General features: G+C 47.8%; 2 protein-coding genes and 1 pseudogene across 3 annotated transcripts in view; all 3 read right to left on the bottom strand.

Moving 5' to 3' along the window:
- Nucleotides 1-1,461: 1,461 nt before the first annotated feature.
- LOC116763306 lies at nucleotides 1,462-4,970 on the bottom strand. The gene is given in 4 exon segments (XM_032650870.1): nucleotides 1,462-1,773; nucleotides 1,775-2,045; nucleotides 2,155-2,259; nucleotides 4,930-4,970. Coding segments are annotated over 4 exon segments (729 nt in total).
- BEND3 (BEN domain containing 3) overlaps nucleotides 2,605-26,059 on the bottom strand; it is a 35,333-nt gene continuing 11,878 nt past the window's right edge. Inside the window, exons 2-5 of one of the 2 annotated variants that reach the window (XM_032651782.1) lie at nucleotides 25,781-26,001; nucleotides 23,884-23,931; nucleotides 23,188-23,390; nucleotides 2,605-8,544 (exon numbers count right to left, since the gene is read on the bottom strand). In XM_032651782.1, the coding sequence (XP_032507673.1) occupies nucleotides 6,298-8,544; nucleotides 23,188-23,390; nucleotides 23,884-23,920 (2,487 nt within the window). In that variant the 5' untranslated portion in view covers nucleotides 23,921-23,931; nucleotides 25,781-26,001 and the 3' untranslated portion in view covers nucleotides 2,605-6,297. The remainder of the gene's footprint in view (nucleotides 8,545-23,187; nucleotides 23,391-23,883; nucleotides 23,932-25,780; nucleotides 26,002-26,059) is intronic. The other variant, XM_032651783.1, reaches the window with a different exon arrangement.
- On the bottom strand, nucleotides 15,333-16,023 carry LOC116763712 (annotated as a pseudogene).

The raw sequence follows: 26,059 nt of genomic DNA, 5'->3' as shown, positions 1-26,059 counted from the left end.
AAAAGGTCAGTTTCATTTGAACACAACAGGAAACCACTTATTTCAGCTCAGATCTATTTCTACCAATCAGTAAAGTGCTAAGCCTTCAGTTTCTGAGATGTACACAGTGTATTTTTCGAAGTCACTGTCATGCAGTGGTTCTGCAGCCCCTGGACATAGCACCAGTATGACCTGGGAACTCTTTAGAAATGCAAATGCTTAGGCACCACCCCAGTCAGACAGAATCAGAACCCCTGGGGTAATGTGCCCTCTGGTTGTTCTGCCCCTTAGTGGATGCTGATGGGAGTCCCACCCAGATTCCCTTTCCAGCGCACCCATGCCCTTGCTGCTGAGAGCCAGCTAACCACTCACAATGGCCCTTTTGGAACACTGCCCTTGGCAAAGGGAGCCACCCTGCCAGGCGAGCTACCCCTTTCCCTGGAGAAGACCTCACCGACCAACTGGCCCCTTTGCTGCACCTGGTACTAATTCTGCCAAACAATTCATGTTCTAGGGCCTCCAGTGGCTGGCAATGAGGCCGGACTGCAGAGGAGACCACACTCGCTCACAGCCTTCCCTGGGCCCGTCCTGCTTCCCATCTCCTGGGAGCAGGTCCTCAATCAGTTGCACAAGAATCCTAGTCTCAGGCTCTGCTCCTAAGGAATCTGGTCCATGGCAGTTACTTTCACTATCTCAAAAAATTTACTCTTACCAGAACATGTCTGTCCACAATTGCCTCAATTATTTCACCCAGGGCAGTTTGAGAACCGGCACCCCCGTATCTAAGATCAGACAAACTGGGGCTTAGAGGATGTGGGTGACGGGACACCACTGACTTGTAACTGGTTTCGGGTCTGAATCTCTGTGTATCGTGTGTGGCCCGGGGGTGTTTAGTTTCTGAGATGGTACGGCGGAACGAGACAAACTTGGGTTCAAATCCTGGCACTGAAGTTTGCCAGTTGTGTGAACTTGGCCGGTAAACCTTTCTGCTACCTCACCACAAAACGGAGATAATGGCATTGCCCAAGACACTGAGTTTTTATGAGAATTAAATGAGATAACACACATACCCTTCAGGGCCTTAACTTTCTTGTCTCAACCGGCTTAATTAGGGAACTTACGTCACAGGGTTCCGAGATGATTGCAAGCCGTGATCCAGGTGCAGCTCTCAGCAGTGTGCCTCGGCACTGTTGTATATACTCAATGAATGTTAGGTATGCCCAACACTGCCGTCACAGCAAGCAGACAATGAATGTTCGTTCCCACCACTGGCCGAAGGATTTTAGATTTCTCTGGAAGCTCTCTTAAAGAGCCCATTGCATCCCACTGTTCCAAGCTTCAGGATAATTTGGTGTGGCGCTCTTATTTCTGAGAACTGCTTTTACAAGTGAAACCACATATACTGAAATTCTCTGATTTTTGTTTTTTGCAAGACCAACAGAAGCAAAGCAAAAACAGAAGCAAAGAGTTCAGCTTTTTTTTTTAACAGTTCAGCTTTTTGTTAAATGTGTTACGTTTAGTAAAAAAAAAAAAGCCTGTGTCATCATCAGACTCCTCAGATTCTTCTTTCTTTGCTTCTGCTTTCTTCTCCTCAGCTGGGGCAGCGGCGCTGGAGTGGGCAGGACCGCCTGCTTCTCCTGCTGGACCGGTCCGCCTGCCCCCCACCTTGCAGATGAGGCTCCTGAGGTTGACACTGGCCAGAGGCTCGGCAAACAAGCCTGGCCAGAAAGGCTCGACATTTACGCGGGCTGCTTTAATGAGGGCATTGATCTTACCCTCCGTGGCCGTCACGTCACTCGCCGTGCAGACCGGGGGCCGAGTAGATGCAGGCGAGCTCGGAGACCGAGGCCGTGGCGCGGGCGAGCGCTGGGCGGCGGGGTGCCGGCCGCGGCGCCAGTCGCGGCGCCAGTCGCGGCTGAAGGGCGGGCCTCACCCCCGTGCGGCCTCCGCTTCCTCGGAAGCACCTTCTCGGCAGCTGAGGAAAGGCACTTTTTTCTTTTCTTTTGGTCGAAAACAAAGATACCCACAGCCAGAACGGACCTAAAGAATTTAGTCTTCCTTCAAGTCTTGCTTAAACCTGCTCACGGAGTAAATGTCTGAGGCCCCAGCCCCGACCAGCCCTGACCTGCGCGAGGCTTACAGCACAGGTGTCAGGACTCAGGACTGAGCGCTCACGCCCTGGAGGCGGCGGGCTCCAATCGCAGGCCACGACTCACTTCAGGCCGCGCGAACCCCGGGTCCAAACCAGTGTTGCTCTGATAGCTTGAGTCCTTATTTTCACTGTGAAATAGTATTTAATGATTTATAATTCGCCAAAGAGGCGAGAAAAAAACATGCATCCTTTTGTTACCAGTTAATAATACGTTAGCTTTGAGGAACGAAATCTCATTTAATCCAAAGTGGAAAAAAAAGAGTGAACTGAAGCTCTGCTAGTTTAGCAGCAGGGCGGGTCTGGCACCCGACCAGGAAAGGGGGGCAGTCAGCCGCGCCCCTACTGCATGGCCAGGAAGCGGTTTGTGTGGAGACGTCTCAGTCACTCGGCTGTGACAAACTGCACCCCGATAGCCAGAGCGCGTTAAGTCCGAGAGGCCGAGGTGCCCCGAGTGCCCGCGCCCTCCCCGGGGACGAGGGGGGAGGGGGGAGGCCGCACGCAAAGACAGACAGACCCAGACGTTCCGAGAGACCTCTGCCTTAAGAAAATAAGATGTCACGAGACCATATATTTTCTATTTTTATAACATTTTATATAACTCATAAAACAGTGCTTGTATAAAAATTCACACAAAGTTGCTAGAGAGCATACAATTTCCAAAAATGTCCTGGGTTTTTGTTACATTCAGTTTTCTAAGGATGCACTCAAATCAATGGTAAAATGCAGACATTATGCGATATTTCATTATCTTTGGTAAAACTATACTCATTATTTTGTCTCCTCACAGTATTAATTCTGATATCCACTTTGTGCAGGGTCTGCTGTCACTAGGATGTCAGAAGAACATTAAGGCTGGATCTACAAGAGGCAAGTATCTCCACGTGACAGTCGGAGCCCCTCGGCCCCCACCCCCTGCCCACTCCATATCATCCATCTACACAGCAAGGCAGGGTAAGAGCCCAATGGCCTCCAATCCGGGGTCTCGAGACCCTCCTCCTCAGTCAGGCAAGAAGTAAACATTTGGGGGGCAAAGGTGAAAACTGAGGCCATCTCTGCAGGAACCCGAGTGGCCATGCTGTGGTAGGGTAGGCCGGTGACTCTTAGCATTTAAACAGCTAATCCATTCACCACTAAGTAGATCCCATTGGTTGGTTGATGATTGCTGCTGAGGTGGAGCCCCTCCCCCCAAACTTAAAAAGAAAGGAAGGTTTGGAGCCAACACTGAAGGGGGAAGGGGCACACTAACACCCATGACACTGGACACGACTTTATTCCCTGTCAAACGTGTGTTGTCATGTAGACACAGCCAAAGTGAACTGAAGCAGGATTAGAACACTTAGTACATTCAGGACTATCTTCATACATTCTTTTAAAACTTACTAACAGAGAAGAACAAGGGACACTACCACCTATTGTGACTCGCTATTTTACTCAACATCAGAATGTATCTGTGCTACTTCTTTAGTCCTCTGGACATGAGGGGGGAGAAATTCCAAAAAAAGCAAACAAGTAAAAATCAAAGCATTTAGATGTGGAGGGAGAAGGGGTTTTGCCAACAGATTTTATGGAAAACATTAAATTTTGAAAAAAAATTAGTATTTTGTACTTCTATTGCTTCGTGTAAAAAAAACTGCCCCTGGAGCCCACCTGTATGGCTGGAGCTCTGAGGACACCACAGAGACAGACACGGGACCCACAGGCGGTTCCTGATGAGTCAGTCCAGAGAGACAAGAAACAGCTCACAGAGTGTGTCCACCTCTCTTCACTGGAAGGGACTCTAAGATTTGGGGGGAAGAAGCCCTACAAGGAAAGGTATTAAGGAAACCACCAAAACACGGTTTCCAAAAATTGAACATGCGTTAGGTTCTAAAGAGACATAGTTCGTTCCTAGAACCTTGTTGATGTCTCTATCGTGGGTAGATAGGATGATTTTTTTTTTTTTTTAATTATTAAATGATTGTGCTTCTGAAGTTGCAGGGTCACATTCCACCCTCTAGAAAGCAGGGCAATTTTCACATGGCTTGGAATCCTCTTGGATACATCCTAGAGACCAGAACAAATTCCATGGCACCCTCCCGCCCACAGGGCTGGTGGGCGAGAGAGTGCCACTGCCGTCTTTGGGTGTGTGCGCGCGCGCAGGCATGCATTTATGTGCTGGAGAGACTAAGGCATAGAGAAAGGCCCAGGAGAGGGGGAAGTGAGTCTCTGGCTGCTCCAGTCCTCCTCCTTTCCAGGCACAAAGAGGTTGAGCTTGTTATTCGTGTCGGTCCCCTTCCTCTCACTTCAGTTTTCTACTAAGAAATGTGGGTGTGCACATGTGGGTGTGTGGGGAGACAGTCATTTATTAAGTCCCTGTGCATTTCTAAATTGCAATAATTCAGGTCTGCAGTTTCAATAGAAATAATCTGTAAATGACATTTAAAAGCAAATTTACTAAAATTAGATCAGCAACTTGACACTGCTCAGAATCTTGTCATATTAAAAAAGAAAACTGCCCGCTGGGTGCAGGCAAAATTCTGTCATACAGCCACTGAAACTGAAGTCCTTATCTGTATGAAGAAAAGTCATAGACTGTTTCTATTATTTCTGCATTTTAAGGTAGCAAAATGTTAAGCCATTAGATTATTAAATCTGTAACATTCCACAAGGGTTTTAGGACTACCCTGTGTGATTCAATTCATTTTCTAGCTTTCTGGTATGATGTACTGTGTTTGGGTTAGACTGTTTCCTTTCCCCCTTAGGCACTGGCCCCCACAGTCAGGTAGGTAAAAGTATTGTTTTTATATTAAGGACTTTACCTGTTGGGGAGTTTCCTCCAGGTTGGAATCCTGGAGAGCATGCCGCTGGCCTGGAGCAATGTGACCTTCCCAACCAGGGGAGAGAAAAGAGGTGTCTCATCCCGAGGCCAAGGGACCAGCTAGATGTAGGACAGCAGGACCTTCTGAGGGCTCAGAGGGAGAGCTCTGAGTGGACCCTAGGAAGGGATACGGGAGCCCCATTTGAGATGGTCTGTGTCCTTCCAATACCGGGTATCCCCAAGAGAGCCCAAGGCTTGGGCCCACCCTGAGGAACAAGGATGTGTACTGACTGGAGGAGCTGACACTGAGGTGTGGTGAAGTCACCATACAGCTCCCAGAACCCAGGTTTTGTTTTGTACAAATACACACATGGAAAGTAAACAGTTCTTGGTGAGCCCAAAGGGGCCCATCCTTAAATCAAACAAGATATCCACACACACTTCTCCAAGGTAATGTGTTTGCCCCTCCAACAGCATCCTTGCCTAGAGAGGAGAGGGGGCAGTGGGAGGACACAGCTCAAATGAAGACATTGTGAACGTGTTTCCACGTCTCTCTACATTCATATCATCATCATCAACATCATCCAGTGTTCTCGTCTACAGAGTGAGCACAACGTTCTACCGGCACGGCAACGTGGGCCAGGCCGCCCCCTAAGCCCCTTCCTCGGCACCACAGTGGGAGGGAGAAGGTGACTGACCACGGTCAGAAAGACATCGCACTATTCCATCCCCTCCACCGCCATCCAAGAGGCATCCTGACTCTTCCAAAATCCAATGTAAAAGACAAGGTCAGTAAATCCATCTCTATGCCACCTGAAGCTATTAGCCATCACGCATGATCATGGCACTTCTAAAAATTTCATTTATCTGAAACCGTCCTAAAAAAAAAAATTCCCAGCAACTGAAGTCATCTTACAGTACTTCATCTCAAATATTTAAAAGATTTTTTTCTAGGTAAAATGGCCTCCACAGAGCCCAATGATTTTCTTAAAAAAGGGTTTCTTTTTAACTTAAAAAAAACTGATAAAAGTGGAAGATGTAAAAGGTGGGAAGAGGACCAAGAGGGTTGCTCGATTCGCATTTCAAATTGTGAGGGGACTGGGAGGACACTGCCAAGGAGAGGGAACCCTGACTCCTGAGGCCTCTCTGCTATCACAGCTTGGCCCTCCCCAGACTCTGGCTGTACCACCAGGAACACAGGACAAAAGTCATAAGTACAAGAGGCCAAATGCGAGGCTTCTTTCTCGCGGCCGTGGCCGGCGGGGCGGTCACGTGTGCAAATGCAGCAGGCCACTCCCCGCCGACATAAGGTGCGCGGCTGTGGACACGTCGCGGGCTCCGGCAGAACGCTCAGTGCCCGCGGTGCCCCTCACTTCTCCACCTTCTTGGCTTTCTTCAGGATGTCGCATTTCTTCCTGTTGGGGCGGCGGCACCGTTCGTCGATGCTGGGGATACATTCATAGTGCCACACCTCCTCCATCTTCTCCACCGGGTACACGGCCTCCACGTAGTGGCGGATAAGCCTCAGCCGCGTGGGGTCCAGCTGCTTCTTGTTGCACGCCCCGGAGTGGTTGTACTGCAGCCGTAGGTTCTCGGCGGTGAAGAGTTCGGGGAAGAGCCTGACGAGCAGCCGGGCGGCGAAGTTGCCCACAGAGAGGCTCTGCTGCACGATCTCGCGAACCTCCTTGTCTGACAGCAGGTATGGCGAAGGCACCGGGAAGTCGGGCGAGGGCACCACCAGCTCGTCCAGGGGGATCTTGCAGAAGTCCTTGCTGCTCCTTTCGGGGGGCAGTGGGGGCCCCTCAAATTCCTCCCGGAACCGCTCGGGGTTGATTGCATAGCTGGCCAGGTCCCTGCACTCCGGGCCCGGCACATGGACCTTGCGCTGCTGCTGGTAGGAGCGCCTCTGCTCCGTGTCCCGGCGCCGGCAGCGCTCGTCCAGTTTGCCCACGAACTCCAGTGTCCAGACGCGGTCATTCTTGGCCCGCGGGTAGAGCAGCTGCACGTAGTGGCGGATGAGCTTGATGCGGGACGGGTCCAGCTGCTTCTTGCCCAGCGAGCCGCTGCAGTTGTACTGCTTGCGCAGGTTCTCGTGGGTGAAGAGCTCGGGGAACAGGTGCACGAGCAGGCGTGAGGCAAAGTTGCCAATGGACAGGCTGCTTTCGTAGATGCTGCGCAGCTGCTCCTTGCTGAGCAGGCAGTCGGCGCCAGGCACCTCGAAGTCGGGCTGTGGGATCTCCAGCTTGTCGAAGTCGATGGGCACCAGCCAGATCTTCTTGGACCGCCGGCCGGGCCGCTCGCCCTCGAAGCTGTCTTCCACCTTGACCACGGAGATGTCATCGGGAAGGCTGGAAGAGTCGTAGCAGTCGTCCCGCGGGGGCTCGCCCTCGCTGCCCGCGTCCAGCCCCAGGCCCTCCAGCTCGTCGTTGATGCGCTGGGCGCACTGCTGCAGCCAGGCCTCCTCCTCCTGCATGTCGGGGAAGTAGATCTCCGTGTAGTTGCGGATGATCTGCAGCCTCTGTGCGTCCAGCTCCTGCTTGCCTCCGTCCCCGTAGCAGCTGTACTGCTCGCCCAGCTTTCGGTGGTCGAAGAGCTCGGGGAAGAGCCGGTGCAGAAGGAAGACCGCGAACTCCCCTGGCGACGAGGCTTCGTCCAGGAACTCAGTTAGGTCCTGCGTGTCCACCACGTGGTCCGAGGCGATGGTACTGCTCCGGTCCAGGGACAGGGCCTCCTCCTGGTCTTTGTTGTCCAGGAAGTGGCTGGTGTCCACTTGCTCAGCCTCGAAGAAGCCAGCGACCTGGCCGCCGGGCTGGCTGTCCTCCATTTCCCGTTGGGCCCAGAAGCGGCTGAAGAAGTCGTTCAGCTGGGGCAGGCACTCAGCCTGCCACACGGCCGTGTCCTTCACCGATGGGTAGTAGACCTCCACGTAGTTGCGGATGAGCTGCAGGTGCAGCGATTCCAGCTTCCGCTTGGCCGCAAAGCCGCAGGCGCTGCAGCCCCGGGAGAAGTCCACGTCGCTGAAGAGTTCAGGGAAGAGCTGCACCAGCAGGCGGCAGGCCAGGTCGCCGCCCGACAGGCTCTGGTCCACGATCTGCTTGAGCTCGGCTGCCGTGAGCTGGTACTCGGGGGGCGGCTGGAACTTGGCTACCATCTCGGTGGGGCTCACCTGCTTCTTGATGCGGCTCACCTCCAGGGAGAGCAGGTCCACCTTGCTGTGCAGCTGCGACATGTTGGAGGAGAGCGTGTTGAGCATGTAGAACATCTTCTGGATGAGAAAGTAGATGTTGGGGTCACTGTCGGTGGCTGCCGCGGCGCCGCCGCCGTCCCGCTTCTGCGGCTCGTTCAGGAGCCGCAGTGGTGAGGGGCTGTTCCTGGGGTTCGCCTTCTCGAAGAGCTCGAACATGTTAAGCGCGTCTCCGGTGGGAGGGTTCTTCTTCTCCATGATCTTGTGCGAGATGCCGTACAGAGGCTTCTTGTAGGAGGGCGTGGTCACGTCGTTGCTGGGCTCCTCCTCGCCCGGCCACGCGGAGCCCGAGCTCCTGCCCCTGCCTGCCTGCTCCCCGTTGCCCTGGCAGGGCGAGCCGTTCTCCCGGTTCCGCATGCCTGCTAGGAGCGCCTGGAAGACAAGAAGTGCGTTAGCTGAGGGTTCTGGTTTACTACCCTAGACACAAAAGAGGGGCCGAGGTCGATCGCAGGAGCCTGTGAGAAAGTGTTTCCCTTGCCCGGGAATCACTCTACCGGTACGGTACACAACACACCACTAACACAAACCTGCATCCCAGCGCCAAACTTGCTCGCTCTCCCTACTTCCTGAGAGGCTCAGGCTGGACCTCAAAAGCTTCTAATTCCTGTAGGACACAAGCCCTGAACTTCCTGTCTTCAAGGCCTGGCAGGAGAGCAAACACATATCCTGGCAAGGCCGGGCAAGAGTCCACGAGGGAGACCCCAGGCACGGGAAGCGCTCCTGTGGCAGTTCAGCCATCTCACTGCCCTGACTGCTCTCAGACAGGGAGGATTCCTGCCAACGGCAGCTCCGGAAGGCAGCAGTGTGTTGTCCAGTCTGCAGCCTCTAGGAGAGCAGGTATCTCCACTCTGGACAGCTCCCAAGATGCATGGTGTTGGGCACGGGAGAACTGGGGTCCAGCGGTCCCCAACCTTTTTGGCACCAGGGACGGGTTTCATGGAAGGCAATTTTCCCACGGACAGCGGTGGGCTGGGGGATGGTTCAGGCGGTGATGTGAGTGATGGGGAGCCACGGGGAGCGGCAGATGAAGCTCCGCTTGCTTACCCGCTGCTCACCTCCTGCTGTGCGGCCTGGTTACTAACAGGCAGTCCACGGCCCAGGGGTTGGGGACCCCTGGTCTAGAGAGTGGCAGTCTGTTGTCAACTCTACCACTGCCTGGAGTCACATCTAATCTCAGACTGGAAAAGGCTCAGAACTCGCCCAAGCTCGGGCGACTGTGGATGCTGTGAAGTGATGAGGCCTCCCAGCTTTCTAAGTCTCGGTCTCCTAGCCCTTCTTAGTCCAGCAGCCCTTCTCAACCAGAATTGCAGAAGAGTATTAAGCCCCATGTCCTAAAGCACCCACTGCATGTACTGAATTAACACCTTTCCTATGCATCTAGAAAGGTACTTTCTATGTACTCTCCAGCCTTGCTCAATAGAGGACAGTGAGAGAATTAAGCCCTACCAAAAATGATTTCAGGGATTATCTCCTCAACTCTCCCAAGGTCGGCACACTCTGCAGGTCCACTCCTGATGGACTCCCAGGGCAAGTTCAAAATATTTTTTTTTAAATAAATAAATAAATTTATTTATTTATTTTTGGCTGCATTGGGTCTTCGTTGCTCTGCGTGGGCTTTTCTCTAGTTGCGGTGAGCGGGGGCTACTCTTTGTTGCAGTGCTCGGGCTTCTCATTGCGGTGGCTTCTCTGGTTGCGGAGCACAGGCTCTAGGTGCGTGGGCTTCAGTAGTTGTGGCACGTGGGCTCAGTAGTTGTGGCACATGGGCTTAGTTGCTCCACGGCATGTGGGATCTCCCCAGACCAGGGATCGAACCCATGTCCCCTGCATTGGCAGGTGGATTCTTAACCACTGTACCACGAGGGAAGTCCTGAAGATACCCTTAAAGGCTCCAAAGCTTGAGCCCAAGCTTCATACCAGAAGGCAACTGCCCAGACCATTTGGGATCCCAGAGTCCTCAGCTTTCTTTAGTGGTTTTCCCTACTGCCAGGCCCTGGACGGTTTAAGAGGCTTATTTACATATATATGGACAAGTGATTTTCAACACAGGTTCAAAGGCAATTCAGTAGAAAAAGGAGAATCTTTTCAACAAATGATGCTAGAAAAATTGGATATACGTATGCAAAAAAAAAAAAAGCAAAAATGTTTCATCCTACATATATCATATAAAAAATTAACTAAAAATGGATCATGGATGTAAAACTAAAAACGAACTTAAACTTCTAACACTTCTAAAGAAAGCGTAAGAGCAATCCCTTATGACCTTGTTTTAGGCGAATATTTCTCAGATACAATACCACAAGCATGATCCATAAGAGAACAAACTGATAAACTGGACTTCATCAAAATTTAAAACGTCTTTAAAAGATGAAAAACAAGCCCAGACTGGAAGAGAACACAGGCAAATCATTTATCTGATAAAGGACTTGAATCCAGATTACATAAAGAACACTCAAACTCAATATGACATACAACCCAATTAATGGCTTCAATAGTCACTTTGGAGAAGCCATATAAATGGCAAAAAAGCACATAAAAAGATGCTTAGTGGGACTTCCATGGTGGTCCAGTGATTAAGACTCCACACTTCTACTGCAGGGGGCACGGGTTCGATCCCTGTTTGGGGAACTAAGATCCCACATGTTCCACAGTGCGGCCAAAAAATTAATTAATTAAAAAAAAAGGATGCTTCGTGATCTGCATATTAAAACCACACCGAGATACCACATCACCCCCACTAGGATGGGTGTAATCAAAAAGGCAGACAGTACTGAATGACGGAGATGATGTGAAGGAACTGGAACTCTCGCATGCTGCTGGGGTGGATATAAAATGGTATAACCACTGTAGAAAACAATTGGTATTCTTTTAAGAAGTTATATATGGGACCATGTGATCCAGGTATTCCATTCCTAGGTATCCATTTACCAAGCAAAATGAACGCACATGATCATACGAAGACTTACATGCAGATGTTCATGGCAGCCCTGTTTGTAAATAGCCCCAAACTGGAAACAACCCAAGTTTTAAACAAGTATATAGATTGCTGTGTTATACAGCAGAATGCTACTCAGCAATAAACTGATAAACATGATGAATCTCAAAATAATTAAGCTGAGTGAAAGAAGCCAGTCAAACGAAAGAGGCCTGTGGGATTCCATTCACATAAAATTCTAGAAAATGCCAACTCATCTTTAGTGACAGAAAGCAGATTAGTTGTTACCTGGGGATGGGGGGAGGATGCAAAAGGGCACAAGGAGACGTTCATGGTAGCAGGTGATGGATATGTTTCTCATCTTGATTGTAGCATAGTTTCATTGGTATACACGTCAAAACTTACCAAATGGTATGCCTTAAGTATGTGTCGTTTATATATTTCAGTCATAAATTTGTTTTTGACAAATGTTGAATTTGACCCCAAAACATACTGGAATATATTTCTGAGGGTCTAATTAAGCAGAAGAACTAATTGATGAGCACCTGTGGGTGTTAGGGGAGCAGGCAGGGTTGAAGCACAAAGCATGTGCTTCCACAGACATGCGCATGCCTCAGGCAACTAGAAAATGGACAAGGACAAAGTGCATCCTTAGGATGCTCCCCCACCTGGGGAAGAATATGGTTGGCACAACCTGGCCCAGCCCAGCGCTTCTGAAAGTCTAATATCCATATGAACAGCCTGGGGTCTAGTTAGAATACAGATTCTGATTCAAGGCTTTGCATTTCTAATGAACCGTTGGACCTCTCTGGGTGGCCAGGGCCAGGTGGTCTGCCCTCAGTTTATCTCATCCAGGCAGATTCCGTGTCATTTGTAAGCATTCAGATAACTAATGCCAGCACAACACAGTACATGAGGTGCTTTTCTCTTGCAGCCTAAAAAAATGTAGGGAAGAGACACTCTCAGGGGGTCTGCCGTTACAACGGCAGATGAGCGATACAAAGGCCTGAGGTGGAAAGAGGCAGTGAGGCCACATAAGCATGTGAAACTTTAACCCTTCTGAACCTCCCACATGTTATCGTTTATTTAGATGGACGAATTATTACTCCCTGGACCCTCTCTTTTAAAAAATGGAATCATCAGACTCATATTAGACAAAGGTTAATTTTTCTGTTGCATCTCTGTTGACAACAACCATGCAGAAGAACAGCTACTTTACTCTCTCAGGACCCTGAAAATAAAGGAATTCTTTCAAGTGTTTCAATTATCCCACTGAGGTAGGCAATACTTTCTTCAGGGTTTGTCTAAACTGATGATGGGGGCTTCCCTGGTGGTGCAGTGGTTAAAGAACCTGCCTGCCAATGCAGGGGAAAACGGGTTCGAGCCCTGGTCTGGGAAGATCCCACATGGTGCAGAGCAACTAAGCCCGGTGAGCCACACCTACTGAGCCTGCGCTCTAGAGCCCCCCAGCCACAACTACTGAAGCCTGCGTGCCACAACTACTGAAGCCTGTGCACCTAGAGCCTGTGCTCCGCAACAAGAGAAGCCACTGCAATGAGAAGCCCGTGCACCGCAATCAAGAGTAGCCCATGCTAGCTGCAACTAGAGAAAGCCCACGAGCAGCAACGAAGACCCAATGAAGCCAAAAATAAATAAATAAATAAAATAAATTTATAAACTGATGGTGGGTCAGAGGCCCCTGGCCCTCCTACCCCACCCCACAACCCCGCCAAAAAACTTCCCAAGAGCAGAGGACCAGGGGCCTCCTGGGCTGGGGCGAGCCTGCCACCTGCCCCTCTCCCTCATGGGGTCTCCTCCCTGAGCTATCCCCAACCTCATCACACTGCAAAATGGTTACATGATGGGGCCACGTCCTTCCTGAGTCCTTCCCTAGTGTCCTGCAAAGTGCCTGGGACAGAGAAGAGCTCACTGAATGTTTGTTAAGCAGGGTAAAGTGTCTACCACCCTCAAATATATGCTTAAGAAAAAGAACCTGTTCAGAGAGGCCACTAGCTTAATGAACAACATGAGTGTAGGGAGGTATAAAGGAGTGGATAGGTCCTCTGCATGACCTTTCATGCTTCAGCTTTCTGTGTGTAACTCGGGGATATATCATGGTACCTGTCTCTGGGTACCAGGGTACCTATGATGACCTAATGAGATAATGTATATGAAGCACTGAGCCTGTGTCTGAATCAGTAAGTGCTTAATAAATATGTACTGTTTTAGTATGATTATTATTAAACAACGCTCTTCCCAAGCTGCAGCAGTGACAATACTATGGGCCTTTTATTGAACTAGTTGTAAAGATTACTCTCAACCAGTAAATAAGAGAAGAACTTGCCTGCAGTGCAGCAGGGTAAGTCACTCACGGAAGGCATTCTTAGAGGTCTGTTTGCTCTAAAGACTGGGGCTGGGAGGAGTACAGGAAGGACAGCTGAGCTCAAGGTGGGGTTTCAAGCTGTTTTCAGTTCTGTAGTACTGCTACCTGGCAGAAAGCAGAGGATAATTTTAAAAAGGAAGGAAGAGGGACTTCCCTGGTGGTCCAGTGGTTAAGAATCTGCCTTCCCCAAGAAGCACACGAAAAGCTGCTCGACGTCACTAATCCTTAGAGAAATGCAAATCAAAACTGCAATGAGGTATCACCTCACACCAGTGAGAACGGGCATCATCAGAAAATCTACAAACAACAAATGCTGGAGGGGGTGTGGAGAAAAGGGAACCCTCTTGCACTGTTGGTGGGAATGTAAATTGATACAGTCACTATGGAGAACAGTATGGAGGTTCCTTACAAAACTAAAAATAGAATTACCATATGACCCAGCAATCCCACGGCTGGGCATATACCCTGAGAAAACCATAGTTCAAAAAGACACATGCATCCCAATGTTCATTGCAGCACTATTTACAATAGCCAGGTCATGGAAGCAACCTAAATGCCCATCGACAGACGAATGGATAAAGATGTGGCACAGATATGCAATGGAATATTACTCAGCCGTAAAAAGGAATGAAATTGGGTCATTTGTAGAAACATGGATGGATCTAGAGAGTGTCATACAGAGTGAAGTAAGTCAGAAAGAGAAAAACAAATATCGTATATTAATGCATATATGTGGAACCTAGAAAAATGGTACAGATGAACTGGTTTGCAGGGCAGAAATAGAGACACAGATGTAGAGAACAAACCTATGGACACCAAGGGGCGAAAGTGGCTGGTGGTGGTGGTGGGATGAATTGGGATATTGGGATTGACATATATACACTAATATGTATAAAATGAATAACTAATAAGAACCTGCTGTATAAAAAATAAATAAAATAAAATTCAAAAAAAAATTTATAGAACAAAAAACCAAATCCGCCTTCCAATCCAGGGGATGCGGGTTCGATCCCTGGTTGGGGAATTAAGATCCCGCATGCCGCAGGGCAACTGAGCCCTCGTGCCACAACTAGAGAGCCTGCGCACCACAACAAAGATCCTGAGTGCTGCAACTAAGACCTGACGCAGCCAAAACTAAGTAAATAAAATAAATAAATATTTAAAAAAAGAAAACTTAAAAAAAATTAAAATAAATAAAAAGGAAGAAAGAAAGAAACCACATACACATACATCAGAAACTTGGAGAAAGAAAGGGATGGAGATGGTTGAAAATCTTTACTCCTGACACAGTGTATTTAGAACTGTGCATTGTCACATGACCCATTACTAAATGATGACATTGATTTGATGGGTCAAGACCAGCATAAAAGAGGGAGGGGAGAATTCCTTGGCAGTCCAGTGGTTAGGGCTCCATGCTTCTACTGCAGGGGGCACGGGTTCAATCCCTGGTCAGGGAACCAAGATCCTGCATGCCGCGTAGTACAGCCAAAAAAACAAAAACAAAGAAAGAAAGAGGGAGGAAGTATGAAAGAGAGACAGGAAGGAAAGAAAAAAAGAACAGAATAGAAAATGTCAGAGGGCATTGCACACAGTAAGTAAATTCAAGAAGTTTTGTTCTACTGCTCTGTGTCTATGTATTTACATACAAATCCATATATGTGGACCAGATGGCTCTATAAGGTGAATTTACAACTGTGGATCACTGTTGAAAAGCACTGCCCTAATAAATTCAAATTGTCTTACTTGCTAATTCCTATAGACTGTAAATTAGATTTTTAGCAATTTACTCACCATTAAATTTTTTCTTTTTTTTTAACTTTTATTTGCATTTATTTTTTGCAGCATTTATTCCCAGGCCATACGTTTTTGTTTCTTCAGTTTCTTCTGGAATATCTTTTTCTTCTGGTCAACCTCCTCTTCTGGTTTAGGAGCCATCTGTTCTTTTTCAGTAAGGATCATCTCAATGTGGAAGGGAGAGCTCATGTATGGGTCGATCCCACCATGAACTCTGTAAGTCCTGCACTGCATCTTGGGGGCTTTGTTCACCTGGATGTGCTCAATGACCAGAGAACCTACATCTAAGCCCTTAAGTTCAGCGTTACTCTCTGCGTTTTTGAGAGTGTGCAGTGAAAATTCAGCACTCTTTTTGGGCCACCGACCCTGCGTCCAGCCCCACTGTTTGGCCTGGGCACACCTACCAACTCCACCATTGTAACGACGGAATGGCACACACTGCTCCTTTAAAGTGACATCCCTCAGATACTTGGTGGCTTTCGGACATGCGTACTCTCAGTGGCCTGGGCAGTTTCACGTGTGTTCTTAAAGTGAACACGAAGATTTCAACCTCTCGATTTGCATGATTTTGTGGGGTTTTCTGGGTCAAGTGAATAGTGAACCATTTTTAGAGGTCACCTCAAGCTGCTTACCGGAAAAGGAAAAAGCACTCACCATTAAATTTTATTACACCAAAATAATTTTGGAGGTCCCATGGATCATAAGATTTCTGTGAGGTTTTACCAATATAGAGTAATTTGAGTGTGTGATGTCAATCATTAAAAATATCTATATAATTACATTACAACTGATTTTGGAAAGGGGCAAAGGCTTTGTAACAAGCAGTTCCACTAATAGATTTAAATAAGATTCCATGCAGAGAAAGATCACCAGAAACTCACATGCCATGTAATAAGAGTACACGTTCTAGGGGGGATCTGCCCTTATTAACACTCAGAGTAGAAAATAAGCACAGGGACAAGTTTCTGGGTGAACTATCTGAACAAAACAAACAGAAGTCGTTTGACTCCAGCACATTCCTACAGTGAGCGAAGAGCAGTGTGTCAGAACTGGAGACCCTCCATAACTCTCAATAGTCAGCGTCATTAATAAAAACATTTCAGTTTCTACCAAGCATGTTAGAAACACTGCCATCAATACAAACATTTTTGGCTAAGTTACTTGAATAAAAAATTAAGTTACAGTCCCAGCAGAGGGCAACATTCCTCACTGCCAGAGACCTTGGATACACAATTCAACACAAAGCATGACACACGCACCAAAGAGAAGGTTCTTAGATATCCCCACACTGGTGTCCTGTCAACTCAGTGCTCCAATTAATTCCACAAATGCTGCCAAGGCACGATGGGCTGGCTGCATTTGCTGCTGCTGATAAAATCTCTGCTCAGCTGTCTAGGAGTATCAAGAAATCTTTAAATCTGTGCTACTTGGCACTGGTGTCTGGCTGACACCGTTCCCAATTCTCCGAGGCTCATCTTCCAACCATATGTGAACTCTGCTGCACAGCTCAGGCTCTGCAGTGCCAGCATCTCTCCTGGATCCGATCCGTGCATTTCATTCTATCACTAGCACCCTTAGACTCAAGCGGGAATGCCCAATCTCTTGGCTGGAGAGTCTGACTGATCAAGAACAGGTTGATGTAAGGTTACGGATGTGTCCATGCCCAGTGACATCCCGGGGACTGGGTCACCATGGAGATGCTCCAAGTCCTGAGTCTTCCTCAAGACTCCAAATCCAAGAGCAGTCACTGAATTCAGTTCAACGAATGATGAGTGGCTAAGTGGTGCCCAGTCAGCTAAGTGGAACACCAAGAAAGCAGCATGCCTTCAGAGGAGCAGGGAGCTGAGAATTAATGTGGCATCAAGGGCAGACCATGAAAAAGGGCTCCTAGGGGGCTGGCATCACCACCCACCTCCAAATAATCGAGACGGGGGGATGCTTTTCATTTTTAACAGAATGTTTATCTCCATCATCATCATCAAATGACCAGATGTAGTTAGCAATAAGGAATGGAAGAGCTTTCTACCACAGAGTCAGTAAACAAACATTACTGAGTGCCCAGCATCTGTCAGGCACGGTGCAAGGCCCTGGGGACACAGGGAACAAGCCTGTCTCTGCCCTCATGACTTTTATCCTTTGGGTTATCCTTTATACTGCTGACACTGTGTGGTGAGGATGGAGAATGTGTTATCATGCCTGAAAAAATAAGAATCTGGGGAGATAAAGCAACTTATAGGAAGGGAGAAGAGAAAGACCACAGGGATGGCAAACTATCAGGGCAGGGCATCCTCAGAGGCTCCTCACAGCATATCCTACAAATACCCCACAGTGCTCAGGGCCACCAGTGCTTTAAGTGCACAGTTCCAAATCAAGCAGGCTTGGTAGTGCTAGCTTCTCTGAGCCTCATGAAAATGGGAATGGCCACAGTACCTATCTGCTAGGGCTGCTGTGGAAATGACTACGAATCTCCAGCTGGGACACCTAGGAGGTGTTCAGTACATTTGCACTGAGCGAATGAGATGGCAGTTCCATTCTCCAATTGAAAACCAAACTGCAATGACACTTTAGGATTAAAAACAAACGTAGAAACAAAGAACCCCAGGAGAACAAGGCTAACTTCTGCCTGGCCCAGGGCTCTTGAATATCACCCCCAGTTCCATGAACAAAAAGATGATTAGCAATAAAAACGCTGGCTACTCACCTCCCACATCTGCTGTATTTGGCTATCATGCCTCTCCCAGCAGAGACGCCAAATATGTCTTTAGGCAGCCTTTTGTTAGATTTTTTGAGGGAGGTTTTATTTTTCTTCTAAGCATTGTACTAAATGTCACTCATAAACAGGCCATCAGCACCGATGGGAGTTTGAATGTGACAGACCTTAGGCATCAGGGCTACCACTCAAATCCTCCCTCCTCGCCCTCATCCCCCTTCCTTGGGGTCAAAGGAGAAGATGGAAGGTGCTCAGAATCAAGGGCACTCAGGCCGGGGGCGTCCAGGAGGGCATCAGGTGGCCTCTCTTGGCCATTCCATGCCATTTTCCTTCTGAAAAACATGGAGGGAGGTGGCTGAATACTGACCGTAAGGGGTGGTAGTTGGAGATGGGGGTTGGGGAGCAGTAAATAAACATTTTTGAAGGCTGATGTAGGGCAGGCCCCGTGCTGGGCTCCTTCCAGGGGTTGTCTCAATCCACACAAGGAACCAATGAGGAAGCAGTGTCACCACTCATCACCGTGGAGGGACCTGAGTTTGGGAGGTCACAGAATTGGCCAAAGGCTCCATGGTGAACTCCCCCTTATCCGACTCCAGTCTCCATTCATTCTGGAACTGACCATTCCTATGGGCTGAATCAGAGAAGGTGGGGCTCACCTCCTGGATACGGAGCGGGGAGCTGAGAGCTGAGTGTTCCCAGTCACTCCTGCCACCTCACACCAGGATCAAGGCTGCCCCACTGGTATCCTGGCACTTGACTTTAACTTATATGTCTGAGCTGGCTCTTCTCTCTGGGGGAGATATTCTCTCATCACTGTTATACGGATTAAATGAAACAAGACAAGGAGTGGGGTTATTTGTCAGGTAGGGAGTCAACAGCTGTTAACGTACATCCTTTCCACTTTTTTGGATTATTGCTTGATTCAGCCTCCGTTCCTCCGTCTTACCCTGTGATGAAAGTGCTTAAGACAGTCGTATATACTCCCTGCTTCCGCTCTCCCACTTCCTCCTTCCCCACCACACATGTAAGACGGATCAGAGAAAACCCAGGGAGAGAAGGATAAAGGGCTATCCACTCTAAATTAGGACTAGTACCATTCTGAAAAATCAACACATGCTATAATTTCATAAAACCAATGGATTGTTCGAAAGCCCCCAGGGCTCTGAGGCTACTGATTTACTGACATATCACCTTGTACAAACTTTTAAAAGGAAGCACTGCCTTGACTTCACACGTCACCATTCTACAAGGAGCTCAAGAATTTCAAAAGGTTTATACTTACATATACATATACTTTTTACAGAACAGGAAGGGGAGCAGGGCTATCAACCTCACATTATCTACACTAAGGGAAATGAACAAAGCTAACAGCACTCCCAAAATAAAACCCAGGACTTAAAGTGTCTTTTCTACTCCAAAATCTAATGGGTTACAGCTGCCTGCTGTATCCAATCCACTGAAAAGTAAACATAGGGGACTTCCCTGGTGGCGCAGTGGCTGGGAGTCCGCCTGCCAATGGAGGGAACACAGGTGGGATCCTGGTCCGGGAGGATCCCACATGCCGTGGAGCGGCTGAGCCCGTGCGCCACAACTACTGAAGCCCATGCTCTGCAGCAGGGGAGGCCACCGCAATGAGAGGCCTGCACACCATGATGAGAGGCGGATCCCACTCACCACAACTGGAGAGGGCCTACGTGCAGCAACAAAGAACCAATGCAGCCAAAAATAAATAAATTAAAAAAAAAAAAAAGTAGGGCTTCCCTGGTGGCGCAGTGGTTGAGAGTTCGCCTGCCGATGCAGGAGACGCGGGTTCGTGCCCCGGTCCGGGAGGATCCCACATGCCGCAGAGCGGCTAGGCCCGTGAGCCATGTCTGCTGAGCCTGTGCGTCTGGAGGCTGTGCTCCACAAAGGGAGAGGCCACAACAGTGAGAGGCCCGTGTACCGCAAAAAAAAAAGAAAAAAAAGTAAACATAGATGACCAATTAGAATATGTAAATTGGACAAGTCATATTAGAAATATTCAAATATATATTGGTTCCCTTTTCTCCAAACATGTCAGGATTCCTGCATGCTGCTGAAGCTCCGGCCAGACAAAGCTTATTGCCTCACCAGATCTAGAAGAGCATCTGCAACCTTCAAATCATTTCTGTGATGCTCAGGGAAATCCTTCCACTGTGAACCTCAACGGACCTTTCCCCAATGCAGGACTTTCCTGACTTGCTTCATACACTGAAGGATTCTACTAAAATACAAATCATAAGAACCTTCTCCTTCCCCTTCTATCCCCAGAAGATGAAGATGCTCCCTTCTCTATGATGCCAATAAAATGTGTTGGACGAAAGGATGAAGAGTGACACCATTTGTGCAATGAGGCAATGGGGCCAACCTGGGCTGTCCACAAAGGCCACAAACCAGCCTACATGTGATCAGAATTCCTTCTTGATGCAAGAGCTGGCTGTTCCTTGCTGTGGTGAATTGTTTATAAAAATGGCCATCATAGTTCCCCTGTCCTTGTGTGAAATCTCTTTGCAACGTGACTTTGTTGCTCCCACCATCGGGAGGTGGTGTCTAGTTTTCCACCCCTTGATCTAGATTTGGCCACATGACTGGCTTTGACTGGTGGCCCATGAGCAAATGTGTCGCAAGCAGAGGCATCAAAAGTGTTTGCTCCCCAGAGTCTGCCCTCCTCGCTCCTCCTTGGAAATCTTCCATGCATGAGAGTAAGCCTGGACTAGCCTCCTCCTCGTAGGGGGTGAGGAAGTGCATAAAGGGAAGCTGGAGTCACCCCACCAGCCCAGGTGAGGCCCGGATACGGGAGTGAGGTCCTCCCTTACCATCTGGCCCCAGCCACATCAGGCCAAACCAGAGCAAGCACCAGCTGACTCACAGAACTGAATGAAACAGTGGTTACTTTAAGGCGGCTAAGTTTTGGGATGGTTTGTCACAGCAAAGGTGAACCAATACACTCAACTTTGTGCTCCATTTCTTGAACTCAAGCTTTACTTGTAAACGTGAAAGAGTGTGCAGAATTGATCATAAGCAGAATTTAACGTGACACACAGAAGACGTTTCCTGGAGTTCCTTCAGGGGCATACCATAGTGCTTCTCAAACTCCTCAACCCTTTCAGAAAAACCTCGAGGAGCCTAACCCTTAGAATCACTCACAGGAGGGCACGAGGTTTATGGATATGGATACGGATGGTCCCTGTGGCGCTATATGTAATGACATAAAAGTTCCTATATACCAATCGTTAGGGAAAAGGATAATAAATTATGGTTTACAAATAAAGCATTTTTTAAAAAGCAGATGGGTAAAGGTTTTTCAAACAAGCTATTGGACTAACCATCTTGTAGCTTCACTGGCCACAGCAGGCATCTCTCCAGTCAGGAATCTGAGTTTTCATCTACAATCAACTTATTGCACTGGAAACTGCTGTCCACACATGAAACTCTCCCTAGAGTCCCGAGGTATGCAGCAAGTGGCTGGTTTAGGCAGCCAGGGTCGAGGGTGGGGTATTTTTCATTAATCCTTCATAAAAAAATGATCATACCGGTATAAGAAAATTCAACTTTTTTCTGGGTATTATGGATTTTCTAAAATGTATTGCTGGAGTACTCATGATAGCCAAAAAGTGGAAACAACCCAAATGTCCGTCAACTGATGAATGGTAAACAAAATGTGATATATTCACACCAGGAAATATTATTTGGCCATGAAAAGGAATGAAGAACTGATAACATGCTTCAGCAAGGATGAACTTTAAAAACATTAGGCTAAGTAAAAGAAGCCAGATACAAAAAGCCACATAGTCTATGATTCCATTTATATGAAATGTCCAGAATAGGCAAATCCATAGAGACAGAAAGTAGATGAGTGGTTGCCAAGAGCTACAGGAGCGGTGGATGGGGAGTGACTGCTTAACTGGGTACAAGATTTCTTTGCGGGGTGATGAAAATGTGCTAAAATTTATCATAGTAATGGTTGTACAACTCTCCGAATCTACTAAAAACCACTGACTTGAACAATGTAAACTGGTGAATTGTATAGTATGTGAATTATATCTCAATAGAGCTGTTTGGAAAAAAATTCCAAATAAATAAATAAATGAATGTATCCCTCAGTGTTCCATGATGTGGCATGCAGATCAGTCCTCCTTATAATGTAATATTAACTTGCATATTGAAATCCTGGTGAAAATCTTAATCTCATCACTTTACTAAATCTCTAAAACCTATCAATTCCCAATTTATTTAGATCTGGCGTAGCATCTAATAGAGGAGAATTAAAACCAACCAGTAACAACCCAGAGTCCCAGGCTGATACCCCGTGGTGTCCTGGCTAATGATGATGAACTCTGAAACGTGGGCTCTATTGAACAGACATGCAGAAGCTGAAATGCCTATCTGGGTCCCTCATAGCGCATGCGCGCATGTGTGTGTGTCTGAGTGGTGAGTAGCTGCGTTAGAGAGCTTGGGAAAACGTTCTTCTAAGAGTTTAAGGTGTGATCTGTCCGTCTGTGGAGAGGCTCTGTGGAACAGGCATTCCGAGCCAGACACCTCATCTCCCAAACTCCCCTCTCTCCTCCGTCTTAACTGTTTTGTGTACCTGTCTTGTCTCCCATCTGGACTCCAGGCTACTAGAGGGGACCACTATGTCCAGTTCCATTTTCTCTCTCTCAGAACTTAACAAAGTTCAATATAATCAGCAGGTGAGTAAGAAATAAAGCAGGGCTTCCCTGGTGGCGCAGTGGTTGAGAGTCCGCCTGCTGATACAGGGGACACGGGTTCGTGCCCTGGTCCGGGAAGATCCCACATGCCGCGGAGCGGCTGGGCCCGTAAGCCATGGCCGCTGGGCCTGCACATCCGGAGCCTGTGCTCCACAACGGGAGAGGCCACAACAGTGAGAGGCCCGTGAGAGGCCCGCGTGCCGCAAAAAAAAAAAAAAAGAAAGCAAATTCATAAAATAGGTAGGTTAGGGGTCATAGGCATGTTATAAAATAATTGGTCTTTTTACAAAAAGATTCATTGAATAAGCTCCCCCAATAGATACAAAAGATGGATCTGATTTAGGAAAAGACCCGCTAAGCCTCACCTTCTCCAGGAATCTAGGTAAGGTGTACGCTATGTGAAACGTGGTAGGCTTTCACTAACAGTCCTTGCTATCAACAAGTTCCTGCTTTCCCTGTGAGCCCTCACCTCGGGAATCAGCCGCCGCCTCTTCACGCTTGGGACGGAGTCCGGCGGGCCCTCGCCGCCCGGCTGCTTTCTCTTGCTGGAGTCCTGGAGGCCAGTGAAGACGCTGTCCAGAGCGTGCTTCTCGGAGGACCTGGAATTCACTGAGCAGTCCAGGGCAGCATCTTCGGCCTCTGTCTCCACTTTCACAGTGTTATTTTTCAGAACTGTGGCAGAGAAGAAATAGGGCTCAGCGGGGAGACCACCTGGCGGCGCTGGGATTAGCAGGGTCCCCTGAGCAGCAGGTTGTATGCGGCCACCCTTTGATACTGTCACTCAGATAACAATATCTGAGTAACAGATCACAATAAAACTGGCTTTCCAATCAAGCAATCTGTATCTCACCACACTAGTGCTATCCAATGATACCATGTTCCAAGCACATTTTGTTCAAAACAGGTTTTAAAGTCTTTTCTCAGGGGAGGGAGAGGAGATGGAAGGAGAGAAACTACTCTTTTAAATGATGCTTTTAAAAAAGGTAACTCCGGAAAGATACATAAAATACCACACGTGTGAATGGAGAAGGATGGGAATCAGGGGTAAGAGGAGACGTTTCTTGATTTTTCATCATGTACCTTTTAACATTTTTGAACCACGTAAACGTATCTAAAAAAGTATTCAGTTAAAATATTTTTTAAAAAGAGGCTTTTCTTTTTTTACCTTCTTCTACATCTTCACTGAATTCAGTTGCATTCATCTTCTATTCCACTAAATGAAAAGACAAAGACAAAGTCTTGATTTATTGTTCGTTTTTTAAAATTTTACCCACCCATAAGAAATTCCCTTACCCTCCCAACCCTGGCTCCCGGTAATAGGAGGTTAAGCCAATGCAGCTCTGCAACATCAAGGAAAACTTCGTCCTCTTGTTTGCAGTTGCTCAGAAACAGCCAGGCCTCCTGTATGCCTGCTGGGAGTGCTTCTCCAAGACTTTATGTGGGCAGAATGCATCTTAAAGCATCAACGGAGACCCACTTACAGAAAGAAAGGAACATTATTTGAGAAAATCAAGTCTTACAAAAGACCTCAGTTTGGATGATCTGTTAGTCCCTGCCTTAAACATTCTAGCCACAAAATGAAAAGGTTGACAAAGGTCCACAGGAGGCTGTGGACCCCGAGGACCCGGTGAACCTGAGCTAAGGTCTCAGGTGGTCCAAAAAGACCTGTGCTGTCCATGACAGTAGCCACTAGTCACACACGGCTCCCGAGCACTTGGAATGTGGCCAGTGCAGGTGGAGACATGCTGTAAGTGTAAGATACATGCTGGATTCAAAGACTCAGCACAGTAAAAAGAATGTGAAATATCTCATTAATAATCTACTGATTACATGTTAAAATGATAATATTTCAGATCTGTTGGGCAAAATAAAATACTAAAATTAATTTCACCTTTTTTTAATGTGGCTGCTAGAGAAGTTAAAATTACATATGTGGCTTTTGCATTATATTTTTATTGGATGGTGCTGTCTTGCCCTTCCTTCAGAAGCAATGAAGAGAAAGAGGCACTGTGGGTTCTTAAAGCTCCTGAGCCATACGATCTTGTCCAAACCACTCTTTTTATTGATGAGGGAACGTGGCAGGAGGCAGTGGCGGCGCCCTGTATGGGCTGCAGGGTCTGGGGCAGAGCCAGCCCCCGACTCTCGCTGCCCCAGCCGAAATGCAGTGGACACCATGGTTAAAAGCACCATTACGTCTTGGAGATTCCCCAGATTACATAACAGCATGTCCGTAACTAGGATAAAGTATAAATGAGGCAGTAACATGGCAGAAGAACACACATGACAGCCTCTAGTGTTGGCATTGAGGAGCTGTGGTTCCCACCGCTGGCGAAGCAGCCCGCAAACCCTGAGTGCCCATTCCAGTTACGGGTCAGAGGGGGCAGGCTCTGGGGTATCTTTATGGAATTTCTATAAGAAGGAAGGATGCCATCCACAAAGTTCAGTAAACCATTCATGGAGCGGCTGTGGAATGGTGTGTGGTCCCGTTTTAGACGGATGGATGGAGAGAGAGTAAGACTATGTCTAGGTGATCTGTGCACAGGATCATAACTTCAAAACTCACTAATAGGAGGGAGGGAGATGCAAGAGGGAAGAGATATGGGGACATATGTATAACTGATTCACTTTGTTATAAAGCAGAAACTGACACACCACTGTAAAGCAATTATACTCTAATAAAGATGTTAAAAAAACTAATACAGCAACACATATAATGCTACGACGTATGGAAAAAAAAAACCTCACTAATACAGCAACACTCATATAGTAGTGCTACAACATATGGCACCATTCTCAGTCGTCACAGTTACTTCATGACAGGCACAATTGTTTTCATCCCTGTATTACTAATTTTCAAAGGATTGAATAAGAAATTTTAAGATTTATTTGAAACTGAAATTAATTCCTACTTACTAAACTATCTCCTGTCTGAAAAACATAACATGTAGGTGAGACTGAGTGAAAATAAACATAAGTCAACTTCAAGGGGCCAAGAACTATTTTACCAGAGGTGAATTTCAGCAAAGACAATTTCCATTGTATTTCAAGGAAAGAAATCTCACGTTTGGGTGTCTCTGAGGGGAGGGAGTCCCAGGCAGGTTAGGTGTGCGCCAGTACTCTTTTCAGACAGCAAGGTTGGCGAACGCTGGGCAGAAACTCAGGGCTGATTCGCAGCCCAGACAGGGGGCTTCTCAAGGAGACGCAGGTGAGCTGCCATCTTCCCCGGGAGGCCCTGCCGCCCCGTCACATAAGCCGTCTCCTCAAGTGAGAGGCTGCAGAACAGCTGAGGAGGAATGAGTACAGGGTTGCTGGAGAGGGTATGGTGTACTGGACAAATTACA

This window comes from Phocoena sinus, chromosome 12 (assembly GCF_008692025.1).
Source record: "Phocoena sinus isolate mPhoSin1 chromosome 12, mPhoSin1.pri, whole genome shotgun sequence".
Taxonomy (NCBI): Eukaryota; Metazoa; Chordata; class Mammalia; order Artiodactyla; family Phocoenidae; genus Phocoena; species Phocoena sinus.
The sequence above is the reverse complement of the archived record's forward strand: the minus strand, read 5'-3'. Positions and strand labels throughout refer to the sequence as shown.